Source organism: Schistocerca americana, chromosome 1 (assembly GCF_021461395.2).
Source record: "Schistocerca americana isolate TAMUIC-IGC-003095 chromosome 1, iqSchAmer2.1, whole genome shotgun sequence".
Classification (NCBI taxonomy): domain Eukaryota; kingdom Metazoa; phylum Arthropoda; class Insecta; order Orthoptera; family Acrididae; genus Schistocerca; species Schistocerca americana.
The window spans coordinates 223,612,440-223,628,658 of record NC_060119.1 but is presented as its reverse complement, the minus strand read 5'-3'; the positions used below and the strand labels follow the sequence as shown (position 1 = coordinate 223,628,658).

At 47.1% G+C, this 16,219-nt stretch overlaps 1 protein-coding gene across 1 annotated transcript in view; it reads left to right on the top strand.

Annotated features, from left to right (window-relative positions):
• LOC124621663 (transmembrane protein 192) overlaps positions 1-13,824 on the top strand; it is a 37,684-nt gene extending 23,860 nt beyond the window's left edge. Inside the window, exon 7 of the mRNA XM_047147158.1 lies at positions 13,448-13,824. Coding sequence (XP_047003114.1) covers positions 13,448-13,580 — 133 coding nt within the window. The 3' untranslated portion in view covers positions 13,581-13,824. The remainder of the gene's footprint in view (positions 1-13,447) is intronic.
• The last annotated feature ends 2,395 nt before the right edge of the window (positions 13,825-16,219 follow it).

Genomic DNA, 16,219 nt, shown 5'->3' with positions numbered 1-16,219 from the left:
AAATACACACTTAGAGACCTATCAGCTTTAATGATAACACAAATTCAATATTCCATACACGTTCCCGAGTGCAGCCCAGGCTGAAGTCCACAATACAGTTCACAGTTAGTTCCTGAGAGCAGAGTTCAAGTAACTACTTTGAAGTACACTAATGAAATGAAAGAAAGAGCTCTTCGCTCTTGTGTTATATGTTGTTTGTTTGTGTGTTGGTGAGCCATGGTTGTGTTGATTGGCAGTGGCACACACAGGTTGCAAGACAGTGCTCTGTCCTCTGACGTTTGAACTTGCCACCTCCTGGCAGCTGGCCCTCTGTCACTTGGCACTGGCACAGGCAAGTTCAGTAGCGATGGCTCACACTGGCAGCTCATGCAGCATTGTGGTAGCAGTGGCGCCAATACATGACAAGTGGTAACATGGATGGTTACCACAGTCCTCTTCCCCGGGGGAGGGAGGGGGGGAGGGGGTAGCAAGGAAGACATTCTGTCAGTGCTGACCAAGCATCCCACCCTCCCCTTCTCCCTCACTCCCCCACTGCACCATTTACTGTGGTGAAGAAAGTGCTGTCCATTGCCTCTCAGGCATCAGAGGCCACCAAGCAAGGCACAGACAGACTCTCTCTGTTGGGAGCAACTGGAGAGTAGGGCTGTAAGTGGTTCTGACCCTGATGAGTCTGCGATGGACGAACGCCACACCGACAGCCACCAGGGTCCCCACTGCTGGAGCGGAAATCACGTGAACATCCAGTTCTTCAGAAGCAGGAGCGGGAATGTGCTGAGACACTTTGAGCGGTCCACTCATTGTCTCCTCTCACGGAAGGACATCTTTGCCACCAGTCCCCTCCTGTGGAGGGCTGGGAAAAAACAGCAGGTGAAGTGCTGGGACCAGGGTCCAGTCAAGAGAGGGAGGGTATACCCAAGAGGCAGAGGAGACAACGGAAAATCAGGATCCAACAAGTGGAGTGATGTGGGAGGTATGAGATGGGCCGGGCTGTGTGCATCCCCCACCCAAAGGTGTAATTGACTGCGATGGCTGGCCACCAGGCTGTCTTCCATCTGTAGTATAAAGACATGCTGACTCAATTTCCCATGGACCAGTGCTGGAATACATCACTGATGACAAGCAAAGGCGCAAACCCAGAAAGGGGTCCCAGCGATGCAGGAGGTGGGCAAGGGGTCACCAGCAGGAGGTGCAGCAAGGTGTGTGGCGGGCATCCATGCAGCAGCTCCAGCTTTAGAAACTAAGAAAGAGTGTGAGTGCCTCTTCCATTGGAGTACCCCTGATGTATTTCTTTATCTGTGTTTTAAAGGTCTGTGTGAGACACTGTCTCTCCAATGGACACAGATGCAATGGCGGTGTCTTGACATGGTGCAGGCCCTGCTGCCCACAAAAGTCTTGAAAGGTCTGAGAGATTAACTGCGGACTGTTACCTGTCACCAGTATGTGGAGAAGAACTTCAATGGAAAAGATATGAGACTCAGCCATCGTGGAGCAGCAGTTGATGATATATGGGAAGCAAGAGTATGCATCCATGACAATCGATCAAAATGCTTCCAAGAAGTGGCTAACATAATCTAAGTGAACTTGTTTCCGTGGCTGCATGGGTGCCAGCCACAGCAAATAACATCACTGGAGAGTGTCTATTTGGAACACACAACTGTGTTCATTTTGTCATTCGACATCTGGCTAATAGATGTAGCAGTGAGCAAGCATCTGCATGGGTGATGCTCCCCAGTGTCTGTGATGCAAGAACTGAAGGATGTCACTCTGGAGGGATGTGAGATTGACCAGCACAATCACACTGTTAATAAGAATCAGTCTGTGGATCAGCACAAAATAATTACGGACAGGGTCCTACGTCCATGCTGGAGGCCATTCTGGCCACCCTGCCTGGATATGCTGCCTCGCTTGGTGAAAAAGAACCTGTGCTAATGATGTCAGCAATATGTGAGTTCTTTAAAGGAAAGTCATCCACTGCATGCACAGCTTCCTCATCGAAATAAGAATAAAGGATTTCTTTCTGGTCAAAGCAGGGGTCAGAACCCATAGGAAACAAGAGAGGGCATCTGCGTTGAATTGCTGAGCTATCAGGTGGAAGTGAATCTCGTAACTGTAACAGCTGTGGAACAGAGCCCGTCATTGCAGCTTGTGGTCTGTCGTGTCCAGTAGATACGCCAAGTGGCTAAAGAGGGTGAAGAGCAGCTTGTTATCCATGACAAGTTGAAACTCCACAATATATATATAAAAACATAAAATTTCTTGATCATATAAATAATGATGATGGCCTCCTCCTCAGTTTGGAAATAATTTTGCTGTGTCACACTGAGCATCTTTAAGGTGAAACCTATCAGTTGCTCTGAACTGTAAAACTGTGATGAACAACAACAGCCCCAAGCCCAAACTGGGATGCATCCATAGCCAAGAAGACTTGTTAACCCAGCTGAAACATGGCTAAGCAAGAGGCTGAATGAAGATTGTCTTTCAGTATAGTGCATGCTTGGTCATAGGCAGCCGTTCAGATAAATGGTACAGCCTTTTTCAGTAACTGATTTAAAGGAGAAGCAATGGCAGCAGTTTATGGGCTAAATTTATGATGATAACCAATTTTGTCAACAACAAAAAACTGGGTTTCCTCCAGATTTGTGGGCTTTTAATGTGCATCAATGGCAGCGATGTGACTGTCAGTCAGCTGAATACTCTGACAGGAAATGACGTGTCCAATGCATTCAATAGAAGTTGAAAGAAGCGCGATTTATCCAGACTGCACTTGAGACCTGTGTTGTGTAGCATCTGAAAAAGAGGCCGAATGTTCCGAAAATGTTCCTCCCTCGAGGGACCAACGACCACAATATCATGCAGATGTTAATACAGTGAGGAATGTGTTAAGCGAGTTGCTTGAAGGAACATTTAAAAAGTGCAGGTGCACTCACTGTGCCAAGGACTAACCGTTTGTATTTGGACAGTCCATTAGGAATGTTGACCACCAGCAACTGCTGAGGTGCCTCATCTAATGGAAGCTGCAAATATGCCTCAGAAAGATCTATTTTTGAAAAATAATGATCCCTGTGAGTTTCGCCACCAATTCATCCGGACATGGGATGGGGTAAGTGTATCATCACCTGTGCATTGACTGTCACTTTCAAATCACCAAAAATACAGACCTCGCCAGATGGATTCTTGATGATCACTGTTGGCATAGCCCATTGGCTGAATGGAACAGATTCAATCATATCCAAAGCTGTCAAACTGCCTAGTTCCTGCTTGGCCTGGTCATGAATTGCTAGCAGTATAGCCACGTCCAAAAAACAACGAGACTAAGCCATTGGTTTAAGGATAATTCAAGCAGAAAAGTCCTGAACTTTGCCAAGCCCAGGTAAAAAAAGTCTGAAAATGCCTTGCAGAGTTCTTAAAGCTCCTGATACAGCACCAGTTTGGGAACCAGGTGAACCAAATTGGAGACTGTAAAATCATAGGCCATGAAAGCACCCAAGTCAAACACGTTGTCAGTTGAAGCACTGTTCACCACAAGAAAGGTTAATAGGTGAACCACAGTCTTGCATGCTGTGTCTGCCACAAGTTGCTCAAGTATGGGGATCTGTTGCCTGCTCTGGCTTACAAGATGTTACATAGTTGGTGACAGTGGCAGGGCACTGAGGTTCACATATGTGTGATAATTAATGAGAGAAGCTGTGGTGCCAGTGTTGACTTGCAACTGAAGTGGCTTCCCATTGATATGCACAATAGCATGCAACTATTGGATACTGCCACAAGGATGTCACCATAGAGCTGACAACATTGATGTCCCTGTGGTGGGGAGCCGAGGCTTCAGAGCGAGTGGACATAGCATCACACACTGCCAAATGTGTCCCTTCTTCCAATGGTTATAGCAGGAAGATGAACACTTTGTGCAGTCAGGCCAGACATAATGAACTAAACAAGGTGGGCAAAAAGCAAGTGGTGTGCGGGGAGCAGCCCACTGCAGACGTGTGGAATGTGATTTACAGGCCTGCTGCACTGCCGCAATTTTACCTCAGAGGACATGCCAGAACCTAAGCGTCTGTTGTTGCACTGTTTACTGTGGCCATGTCTGCCCTGGATTCCAATTGGCAACCCACCACATGGGAAATGTCAAACAATTGAGCAACAGGAAGTACTTCTTCCAAGGTTGGGTCTTCAAATTGCAGCACCCATTGGTGAACCTCTTTGTAGGGGTCTGACGTAATGATAGTATCCCTGACCATAGTGTCAACATAAGACTCTTTATACGGAGTGGCAAAAAATCACCACTTTTGACTAAGATCCTGTAACTCCACTGTCCAAGCACAGTACGTTTGGTGAGCATGCTAGCAGTAAGCAGCACATTTCATCGAATGAGAGGGAAGTGGATTCCTGAAGCAGAGCCAACTTGCCTAACAAGTGGTGCGTGTGGAGTGTAATTCATGACAGAAAAAGAGCTTTAATGTCATCGGGATTCTTTACCTCGAAGACGGCAAAGTGCTGCTGTAACTATTTTTCGTATGCCTCCCAATCCTCTGCAGACTCATTGTAAGCATGGAAGGGAGGCAGATGCGCTGGAAGCTGTTGTCGTTGAGCCAGTAGTCTGAGAGAGGGAGAGAGTAGTTTGTTTGTTGGTGAGCCACAGTGTCACTGATCTTCCTCGGCTAATGCAGGCTGTGATGAGATGCTGTTCTCTAATGTTTGATCATGCTGCCATGTGGCAGATGGCCCTGCATCATCTGGTGCCAACAAGCATGAATTGAATAGCAACGGCTCATATCTGTGCCTGATAAAGCATTGTAGTAGCAATGGCGGAGAAGCTGGTACATGACAAATGGTAACACAGATGGTTACCGCAATTCTATTTGTGGTGACATGTGAACTTGTAGACATTTCAGTGAACTTCACAAGTGATAAGTCATCACTAATGATCATGCCTTGACAAATATTGTCTCTAAAAGTGATTTGAATGACATCATGAATAAGTTTTACAAAAAAATATTTTGTTCCATTCCTTGTTCTCTCTCTCTCACACACCAAGCGAGGTGGTGCAGTGGTTAGCACACTGGACTCGCATTCGGGAGGATGACGGTTCAATCCCGCGTCCGGCCATCCTGATTTAGGTTTTCCGTGATTTCCCTAAATCGCTCCAGGCAAATGCTGGGATGATTCCTTTGAAAGGGCACGCCTGACTTCCTTCCCCGTCCTTCCCTAATCCGATGAGACCGATGACCTCACAGTTTGGTCTCTTCTCCCAAACACCCCCCAACCCCTCTCTCTCTCTCTCTCTCTCTCTCTCTCTCTCTCTGTATTGGTCTTCAAAATATTGAAGAGACACTCCTTAACAGGGAAACTATTTCTACCACACTACTTGCTGACTTGTGGCTGGAAAAGCAGCAACTATTTGAAAAGTGGTGCCTTCTCTGTGTGTTCAGTAAGTTTTATATTTACAGCCATTTTATATATGTCCAGAGTGGAGAAAATTGGCTCTATAAAGGTGATTTTTCCACTGTGTACAAACTATATGGATTGATCAATGAGAGGATACAGAACAACAAAGGTCTCTTGAACTGATGCCTGGAAATGCATGGTTTCCATTCTAGAGATCATGTATTCAATCATGTTGCAGAGACTGTGGTCTAATACGTGCTGTACCATGCAGCCACAGTTACAGTATGCAATGGTTTCCTTGTAGAGAATGGTACTCTTCCTCATACACCATGTTCTAGCATCCTCTCCTGCCATAGTAATTGGTGGTGATGTGTCTGATTCAGTTCTTTTGCTGACTCACCTTGTAGTGGATGTGATACAGCATTGCACACAACGATTCCATATTCAAATTGTGAACTTGCTGACATGGTGTTTACTTAAGGAAAGGCAAATGGCAATGGACGGCAACCAGCAAGATTGTATCAGGAGACCTGTCCCCGCCAACAACAGCCACAGCATTGAATCTTTTGCAACAGTGTTTCACTGTTTGTCTGAGACAGGGTTGCTTCAGGAAGCTGGAAATCGAGAAGGACGTACCCAAAAGGAAAAGGAAAATGTGATTAACACTTTGGAAGGCGACCACCATGTCAGTACCAGGCAGTTGGCCTGCCAGTACAGGGTAAGCCAGACAACCTAGTGGAACATTCTCCACAACAACTGTTGCTTCTCTTATCACTTACACCTTGTGCAGGTCCTACTAGTGACAGACTTTCCACATCGGGAGCAATTTTGTCATTGGTTTCTTCATCAGGTAACCATGATTCCAGGATTTGTGTCATCCATCCTATTCACAGATGAGGCCACCTTTATGCAGGGTGGTATCTTCAGTTTTAGTAACAGTCATCTGTGGAATGGTATGATGAAGCGAATCATCAGCATCCCCCCGTGCGGGTTCGGGGGTCAGAATAGGCCCACGGTATTTCTGCCTGTCGTAAGAGGCGACTAAAAGGAGTCTCAAACATTTTGGCCTTAATGTGCTGGTCCTCTTTTGGGTTTGACCTCCATTTTTCCAAATTTCCGTTGTTAGTGCGTGCCATTTGGGGAAGGACGCCTTACGTGGTGTTTTTCTGTTGGTCCATCATGCACCACCATCTTGCATGCTACCTATTGTCGTGTGGCGGGATTTCCACCCAACGTCTTCTGGGTTGCCTCCTTCTCGTCTTGTGCGCAATCTCCTTCTTAGCACCCCCGACAACTGTGGACCCTTTCAACACCTAAAATCCAGCACGGTAGCCAGTCCATTGTGGTGGGGTCGTCGTGTACCCTCTTGGTGGTAGCCCCCTGACCACGCAGGGATCGCACTACAGATGCCAGAGCTGTTTCCTCCCCACACATGCCAAGGAGTATGTGCCCATCTTGTCTGGGGCACGGGGACTCCGGGCAACGGGATATCGGCCAGGTACCCGTTGCTTTGGCTGGGTGGCACCCTTGGGGAGAGCCCTCATTCGGAGTAGGTGGCATCTGGGCGGATGTGGCGCAATGAAGCGCAATAACTCACACCAAGCTGGTGGTCGACGGCCACCAGCGTCTCTAAGCGAGGCAGGGTTGACTTTGATGCTGCGCAATATTACCCTCAGTCGTTCCCCTCGTTGGCTGCACCATGGGAGGGACACAGATCTAGTGCCAAGCAGGAGCCTTACGTCCCACAATACCTTGTCTGCAGCAGGACTGACGGTGACTCCTTTCTTACGACGAAGCCTCTGTTTTTTGTGGAACACCTGGAGGATAAGTTTGGGGAAGTGGCGGGGTTGTCAAAAATGAGGAATGGGTCCATCCTCCTCAAGACGTCCTCCCCAGCCCAGTCATGAGCATTGCTCTTGTGTAATAAGCTCGGTGACGTCCCTGTTACCGTCACTCCCCACAGTAGCTTAAATATGGTCCAGAGGATTATTTACCATCGTGACCTATTGTTACAATCCGACGACGAGCTGAGAGCCGACTTGGAACGACGTGGTGTCCATTTTGTCCGTCGTGTACATAGAGTACCCAAGACTAACAGGCTGGCCACCGGTGCCTTTATCTTGGCCTTCGAGGGTGATGTCTTGCCCGAGAAGGTCAAGGTAATGGTTTACCGTTGTGACGCCAAGCCCTACGTCCCTCCCCCGATGTGGTGCTTCCAGTGGTGGAAGTTTGGGCACATGTCCTCCCGTTGCCCATCCAGCGCCACATGTCGAGATTGCGGATGCCCCTCTCATCCCGATTCTCCATGTGTGCCTCCGCCTGTATGTGTCAACTGTGGGGAGAACCACTCTCCATGCTCGCCGGATTGCCCCGTTCTTCATAAGGAGTGGAAGATAATGGCATTTAAGACCCTGGACCGGCTTACTTATCGAGAGGCAAAACTGAAATTTGAAAGGTTGTATCCTGCTTCCCTTCGAACATCTTATGCTGCAGCCACGTTATCGTCACCCTCGCAAGCGGCGGTTGTCGCCTCCCCTGTGCCGCCTTCAGTGGGCCCTCGGGGCCGTGCATCTCTGTCTGCCCCCCTCGTGTCTGGGGGCAAGCCTTCCTCTGTTGCCCCCTTAGCAGTTGGGGGCAAACCCTCTTCTGTCGCTCCCCCCACGCTTACTTCGGGAGTGACATCTGCTCCACAACTGGGGGGCTCGATCCCTCCCCCTCCTTCTCCGCCGGTGTTGCCTCTGCCGGTTCCTCTCTCCCGGAAGGGGTCCCTCGGGGCTCTCCCTTCCTCCGTTTCTTCTCCTACCCAGCCGGATGTCAGCCAGTGGCTGAAGGTTCTGCCACCTGCTGGTCGTAGGGCTTCTGCGTCGTCGTCAGCCTCCGACGCTCCTTCAGAGAACCTCTCCCAGCCCTCTCACCCTAAGGGCAGACGCGAGAAGAAGAAACGGAATGTGTCCAAGAAGAAGGACGTTCCAGCGGTTTCAGTACCGCCTGCTGTACATAGTCCTGGCTCCAGAGATGAGGTGGAGATCCTCGCCTCTGCCGCGGATCTCGCCCTCACGGAACCCTTGGGGGCCTTTCCTATGGACACAGCTGACTCTCCCCCGGTGGCGGCAGTTGGCTCTGAGGCGCCGTCTGCCTCCTAGTTGCATTCACGCCCTCCCAGTCCCTTCCTGCTTCCATTCTCCAGTGGAACTGTGACGGTTATTTCCGCCACCTGCCTGAGCTCCGGATGCGTCTGAGTGTTTCCCCTGTTCTCTGCATTGTTCTGCAGGAAACTTGGTTTCCAGCAATGCGGACCCCCGCCCTTCGCAGTTATCGGGGATACTATAAGAACTGCACTGCCTGTCAACGAGCGTCAGGTGGGGTTTGCCTCTTTGTTCACCACTCTGTCTGTAGCTCGCCAGTACCCCTTCTGACGCCTTTAGAGGCAGTTGCTGCCAAAGTTGAGCTCGCGTCGGCTATTACTGTTTGCTCTGTTTACATTCCTCCTGATGGGAAGCTCCCCCGACATGTCTTGGCTGCACTGCTGGCTCAACTCCCACCACCATTGCTGCTTCTGGGCGATTTCAATGCCCACAACCCTCTATGGGGTGGGACTGTCTCCGATGACCGCGGTCGTGCCGTGGAGCATTTGTCGGCTCAGCTCGACCTTAGCCTCTTGAACACCGGTGCTCCCACGCATTTCAGTGTGGCCCATGGCTCGTTCTCGGCCATCGATCTCTCTCTTTGCAGCCCCGGACTTGTCCCGTCCCTCCACTGGAGAGTGCATCCTGACCTGTGTGGTAGTGACCATTTTCCCATCTATTTGTCACTGCCCCAGTGTCATTCTTCTGGGCGCCTGCCTCGCTGGGCTCTCCACAGGGCTGACTGGCCGGCTTTTACTTCTGCTGCAACCATTGAGTCTCCCCCACAGGGTGACATTGACGAGGCGGTCCGTGTCTTAACCACGTCCATCCTTTCGGCGGCTGAGGCTGCCATCCCCCGCTCTTCTGGACTCCCTCGGAGGAAGGCTGTACCCTGGTGGTCGCCGGAGATTGCTGAGGCTATTCGCGACAGTCGGCGGGCTCTCCAACGTCATAGGCGGCACCCGTCTCTAGAGACCCTCATCGCCTTTAAGAGGCTCCGTGCCTTGGCCCATCGTCTTATTGCACGGCGTAAGCAGGAGTGCTGGGAGAGGTATGTCTCATCCTTGGGCTCCCGTGTCTCCCCCTCGCTTGTGTGGGCCCGGATCCGGTGGATTTATGGATACCAGACCCCTATGGGTGTCCCTGGGATTTCTATTGGATGGCGCTGTCTGCACGGACGCTGCCACCATTGCTGAACACCTTGCTGCGCACTTTGCTAAGAGCTCTGCGACTGCAACTTACCCCCCGCCTTTCACTCTCTAAAGGAGCGAGCTGAGCAGACGCAGTTATCATTCCACACGCGTCGTTCTGAACAATACAATGCTCCTTTCAGCGAGAGGGAATTCCTCACTGCCCTCGCCGATTGCCCTGATACAGCACCAGGACCAGACTGCATCCACGCGCAGATGCTGAAGCATCTCTCCAGGGACTGCCAGAGACACATCCTCACCATCTTTAACCGCATTTGGAGCAAGGGCATGTTCCCGTCGCAATGGCGAGAGGGTCTTATTGTCCCCATCTTGAAGCCCGGTGCGGACCCAGTGGCGGTGGACAGCTATCGTCCCATTACCCTCACCAACGTTTTGTGCAAATTGCTCGAACGTATGGTGGGGCGGCGTTTGTGTTAGGTCCTTGAGTCGCGCGGTCTCCTCGCTCCATCCCAGGGTGGCTTCCGTCGGGGCCGGTCTGCTGCGGACAATTTGGTGCAGCTGGAATCTGCTATCCGTACGGCCTTTGCCCGACGTCAGCATCTCGTTGCTGTATTTTTTGATCTGCGGAAGGCGTATGACACCACATGAAGGCATCACATCCTTGCTACGTTGCATGAGTGGGGTCTTCGTGGTCGGCTCCCGGCTTTTCTTCAAACCTTTTTATTGCGCCGCTCTTTCCGGGTGCAAGTCGGTGCCACCTCTAGTTCCTCTTATACACAGGAAAATGGGGTCCTGCAGGGCTCGGTGGATTCGCCGCCATCGACTGCTCGCTGACTATGCTGTCCACGTGCATTGCTCGACGGGCCATCCCAATGGTCACCTGCTTTTCCCTGCCATGGTCCTCCATCTGCCTGAACGGCGACCTAGGTCTGGGCTTTCCATTGCTGTCCGCGTCCAGTCCCTGCTGTCGGAACTTGGGTCATTCTCTCTTCTGCCTCCCTTCCGAGTCCGTGCACCTACGCCCTCCTGGTGTTTGCCCCGGCCGTCCGTCCGTCTGGACTTGGCACAGGGACCCAAGGACTCGGTTCCGCCTGTGGCCCTCCGTCGCCGTTTTCTTGCGTTCCTCGCCTCATTTTCGGGCTGTGAGACTGTCTACACTGATGGTTCCCTGGTTGATGGTCACACTGCCTACGCTTTTGCTCACGCTGCCAATGTTGAGCAGCGCTCCTTGCCGGCTGCCTGCAGTATTTTTACTGCAGAGCTGGTAGCCATATTGCGCGCTCTTGAGCGTATGCGTTTCTGCTCAGGTACGTCCATCGTCATCTGCAGTGACTCGCTGAGCAGACTCCAGGCCATCGACCGCTGCTATACCTCTTCTCCTCTGGTGTCCTCTATTCAGGAGTCTGTTTCCGCCATTACCCGTTCTGGTCGTTCGGTGGTCTTTGTTTGGATGCCAGGTCACGTTGGCATCCCGGGGAACGAACGTGTTGACAGGCTGGCCAAAGGGGCAATCGACGCCCCAGCTTTGGAGATCGGCCTCACGGCTCGCGATCAGCAGCTGGTGTTGCTCCGTAAGGTGCTTGGGATGTGGACTGCTGAGTGGCGTGGCATGACATCCCCGAATGAACTGCGGGCTGTCAAGGAGACGACCGATTTGTGCGCTCCTCCCTGCGGGCTTCTCGCAGGGACTCTGTCATCCTGTGTCAGCTGCGCATCGGCCATACCTACCTGACGGATGGTCATCTTTTGCGTCAGGAGGATCCCCCCCTGTGTCGGTGTGGGTCCCGGCTGACGGTCGCCCACATTTTGTTGGAGTGTCCCCGGCTGCGCACCCTCCGGCAGTCCTTTAATCTCCCGGGCACTTTGCCTTTGGTTTTATGTGCCGATGCCTCCATGGCTGATGACGTTTTAAATTTTATCCGTGGCAGTCCTTTTTATGGTTCCATTTAGGGAGGTCCTGCACCTTTCCCTTTCTGTGTCTTTTGTCCTCGCGTATCTCAATATTTGTTGCTGTTTTGGTGTGTAGTCGGATGGTTGACTCTTTCCCTTTTTTTGTTCTCGTGGTCAGTCAACCAGTCTCCGGCCATCTTCTTTTCTTCTGTTTCTTTCTGTCTGGTGTTCATCTGTACTCTTCTTGTCTGTAGTGTTTGTTGCTGCATTTGTGTTCTTTTAGTGCCTGGGGGGGGAGTCTCCTCCCCCCTTTGGTTTTTACCTGCTCCGCAAATTTTCGGCTCGCCTGTTTTTGGAATGGGGACTGATGACCTTCGCTGTTTAGTCCCCCTTAAACATCCCAGCAACCACCATCATCAGCATCGGTGCAACCAGAATATGTAGGCCGGAATAATTGGCGACCATATTTTGGGACTGGTCTTCCTTCCATGTCACCTAACAGGCTAAAACTATTGACATTTCTTGTGGATTATTTTGCCATCCCTGCTGGAAGATGCGCCATTGATAATTCGAAAGGTTATGTGGCCTCTACATGATGCTCCAGCTCACTTCACCATTAACATCCAGGCGCATCTCCATTATGTCTTCCGTGGTCAGTGGATTGGACAAGGGGGCCCAGTTGCATGACCTGCTCGTTCACCGGATCTCAACCTGTGTGATTTCTGGTTATGGGCCATCTCAAAAGTATTGTATATGCAGAGCCCATTGCAGATGTGGAGACACTGGAGCAGCATATTCATGCTGCTTTTGACACTGTTCAGATGCAGCCTGGCCGATGTGAACGTGTCAGACAGAACATGTTATGGTGCATACACGCATGCATTGAGGTACATGGAAACCATTTTCAACACATACTGTAACTGTGGCTGCATGGTAAAGCACATATTAGACCACGGTCTCTGTAACAACGCATGACTGAATGAATGGTCTCTTGGATGGAAACTATGCATTTGCAGACATAAGTTCATTAGACCTTTTTTTGTTCCATATCCTCGCATCGATCGATTCCTAGAGTTTGTACACAGTGGAAAAAGTCATCCTACATACACAAATATATCATCATTGCAAACAACAGTAGCATAACATACGCTTCTTCCTACTCTCACATCAGTAGTTTGCAGAATATGGCTATAGATATATTTTTAAACCTGTTCAGCATCATTCTGGTATTGATACAATATTGTAATGTGAGTGAGTGGGGACAGTGCATGAGAAAGAGCTTGAGCCATAGCATGGTATGGTACTTCTTGTCCAGCCTCTTTTTTACTCTCTTTAAAGGGAAGTCTTGCAATAGGCAGTATTGACACTAACTTCATTGTGTTGAAACTGATATTCCTGCTGGATTCTGAAAGAACACAGAAAAAAAGAATGAAAGAATGTTGAAACAGCTGTCTTTAGGGAGATATAATGTAATACGTTGGACCAAATAATGTTAATGAATGAGGGAGCAGTTTTTAGGCAGATATAATGAAATATACTGAACTAAATAATTGCAATTAAGTAGGGACTCTAATTCCTTAAGTACAGATTCTTCTCCTTTTTTATGTGGATGGCTTGCGCTTAAGCTTAGAGAAGTATGTGAAGATACACTTGTGTAAAGCAAAATGGAATTCAATAAATCAAGAGATAGGTAGAACAAATGACAAGTAAGGAGTCCAAGATATAATTTCAATACATCCAGAAGAAATTTCCTTCTTTTTTGGGGGAAGGGGAGAGTATGAGATGCATTATAGGATGGAATCTTTGTAACTAAAAATTGTATTCAAATGATTGATGTACATTCCTTGCTTCAGCATCTTTTGTATTGAAATTAATTTAGATTCTTTTGTCCTGCAGGATACACAGTGATCATCTGCAAGATCTTCTTGAACGCCAGGCAGATGTAATAACACATCTTCGTGAGCACAATGCTCGCTTGAGCCGCAAAGTGATGGCTCTTTCTTCACGAGCAAATACCAGTCATGATTAGTTACTCTCATTTTTTCTCCTATTTTTTAAACTGTATAATATTAGCCTACAATTTTGTATGACGAAAGTATATTTTAGTAGAGAAATCTGTATGACTGTTTACATTGACTGACTTAAATATTTATGACTTATGTGTTTGGTTTTAGATTTTTGTAAATACAAGAAAGAAATTTATCATCAGATATTAACTTTGGGAAATGATGATGTTCCTATTTTATAGTTAGACACTTTGAACACATCAGATGTGTAAATAATAAAGGATAGAAATTTTGTAATAATAAATATTTTGTGGTAAGAAATTTTGGATATAAAGAATTTGCCTTCATTGTTCCACTAGTGAAGGAATTATTGCAAGCTTGCAGCTGCATGGCTGCTACATTTTGTTAGGTTACATGTCAACCAAGCAGCTTCTTTATGTTTTCATATATATTTTATTAACATGTAATATAATAGCATTAATAACCAGAAGATATTTAAGTAACATAACATTTAGTGTGTTCTACACACATATCAGATCAAAACACCATCCGCTGGAAAATATGAAACTGAGATTCTTACTGCTGAGCACTCTTTTCAAGAGACAAGTGGCTTGACATATTTATGTCAGTATTGCACACAGATTGATTTAGTTACCTTCTATATTCAAAACAGCCCCCTAATCTGTTGACAGCAAAACATTTTGAATATTGGATAAAACTTTTTGACCTTAAAACCCCACTGAACATCTATGTCAGAACAGTCAGTAGATAGGTAATTTTATTTTCTTCTGTTCAACTTGTTTGTGACTTAAGCATTATAGAGTAATGGGCTAGTGCATTTTATATGTTTTAACTGGATTTATTCATGGATACAATTGTGTGTGTAAGTGAGACTTCAATATTTTGTCATGTGGAAAGTTTTTGTGGCCAACAAATGTGTCTTGGAAAGCAAGAAATGATTGTTACTATTGCTTTCCAAACATTGAAAACTATCTTCAAATTAACAGGTGACACATGTTTAAATGTATGATGTGAATGTAGTTTGTTTTCTCTTTCAGCTTTAATGTCTCTTTTTTTTATTATTATTATAGGCTACCTCCTCCATTTCTGTGTTGCTTTTTACAAATTTGATAATAATTCCATCAATTTCTCACTATCTTCTCTGCATACATATTTTCTTCTTATTAGTTCTTTCCATCTACTGCTAGATTGTCTCTTGTTCCAAATTGAGTGATTTCACTTTCTAATGTTGCCAGCAGTCGATACCTGGAGTAGTTCATTAAATTGAGCCCCTTTTAGAGTTATAATCAAATCTCTTGCTCTCTTGTGAAGTCCACAGTCAAGTCTTGTTCAACATTTTCAGTAAATGTAGTGGAAAAAAATAACTGTTTCCAGCAAGGTCTTCTTGAGCTCTGTTTCACTACGTCATTCGTCTCATTCAGCAATCTTCCAATAAGAGATCATCTTAATTAAGTTACATATGTTGTTTATGTGAGTGTCTTACGCTATTGGTTAGGGATGTTCAAGCAAGTTTGGCTTGATTGGAGTACTCAGTTCATACCTGTTTGCTAACACCTGACAGTGAATGGAAAAATAGTTACTACCATGCATTATTTCTTCACAAAAATAAAGCAATAAGTTCTTTGATATAAATACATTTTCAAAGAAAGATAATGAGCAATTGTGATAAAGGAATTTCTTGCATTCATTTGGTTTTGGACTACTTGTTAACTGGGAACCAGTGCTTTGTCTCAGATCAACAGTTTTATCACTACACTTGGAGTGCACAATATACAGTACCCAATGATAGTTTAATTTAAAGGATTATTGGAAGTGCCAGAATGAGAAGTAAAGGTAGACTAAAAAAGAAAGTGGCAATCAGATAATTAATACAATAAAGGGTAGGAAAGAAAAGGTACAAACAGATAGTGTGACTGGCCACTGCTTACCTGGAAGGGGTGAAATTCTAGTACTGCCATTAGAAGTAAATGGAATTCTGCCTGTTGAAGGTAAGTACTGCCAAGCCATAATGTCTCCTCGTAATTTCGTAGTTTTCTTGAGTTGATCCTCATTTTGATATATACTGCATAGAACGAAAGAAAAAGAAGAAAATGCCTTTTTGATCCCCCTTAGTATGGATTTTAAGTGACCTGTCCTCTTGTCTGATCTTACCAAGTGATTCCTCTTTTTTCCCTAAAAAAAAGTAACTTGTTGTTCTGACAATTAGGAGTGCTGTTATGAGTTTTTATTACTTTGTGTCAGCAACATTAGGTGTTGTGCTTTCTTGAGGTAAGTTCTGGCCATCCTTTCTGTCTCTACATGGTTTTAAAAATACACTATGCTCATGATTCATCACGCACGTTGTAGTGTTGAAAGAGGGAATTGTGCCCCTGTGTTAATAATAAAGAATGCAAGTTTGGCATTGGAGCAACAACAATCACCACTAATGTAGGCTTCCATGGCCATAGACCATTATTATATTTGTTTTTTGTGTCCAGTGTCACATTTTATAAAGTAACTGTCACAAAATGAATAAAATTAACACTTCTGCGAGCCTCTTCGCCCCCCCCCCCCCTCCTCTGCCCCCCAAATTATAGCTGAAACCTTTAGATACAGTAGTTTTAATTTAGTGACTGTTATTTTACAAAATAATGCTCCTCTG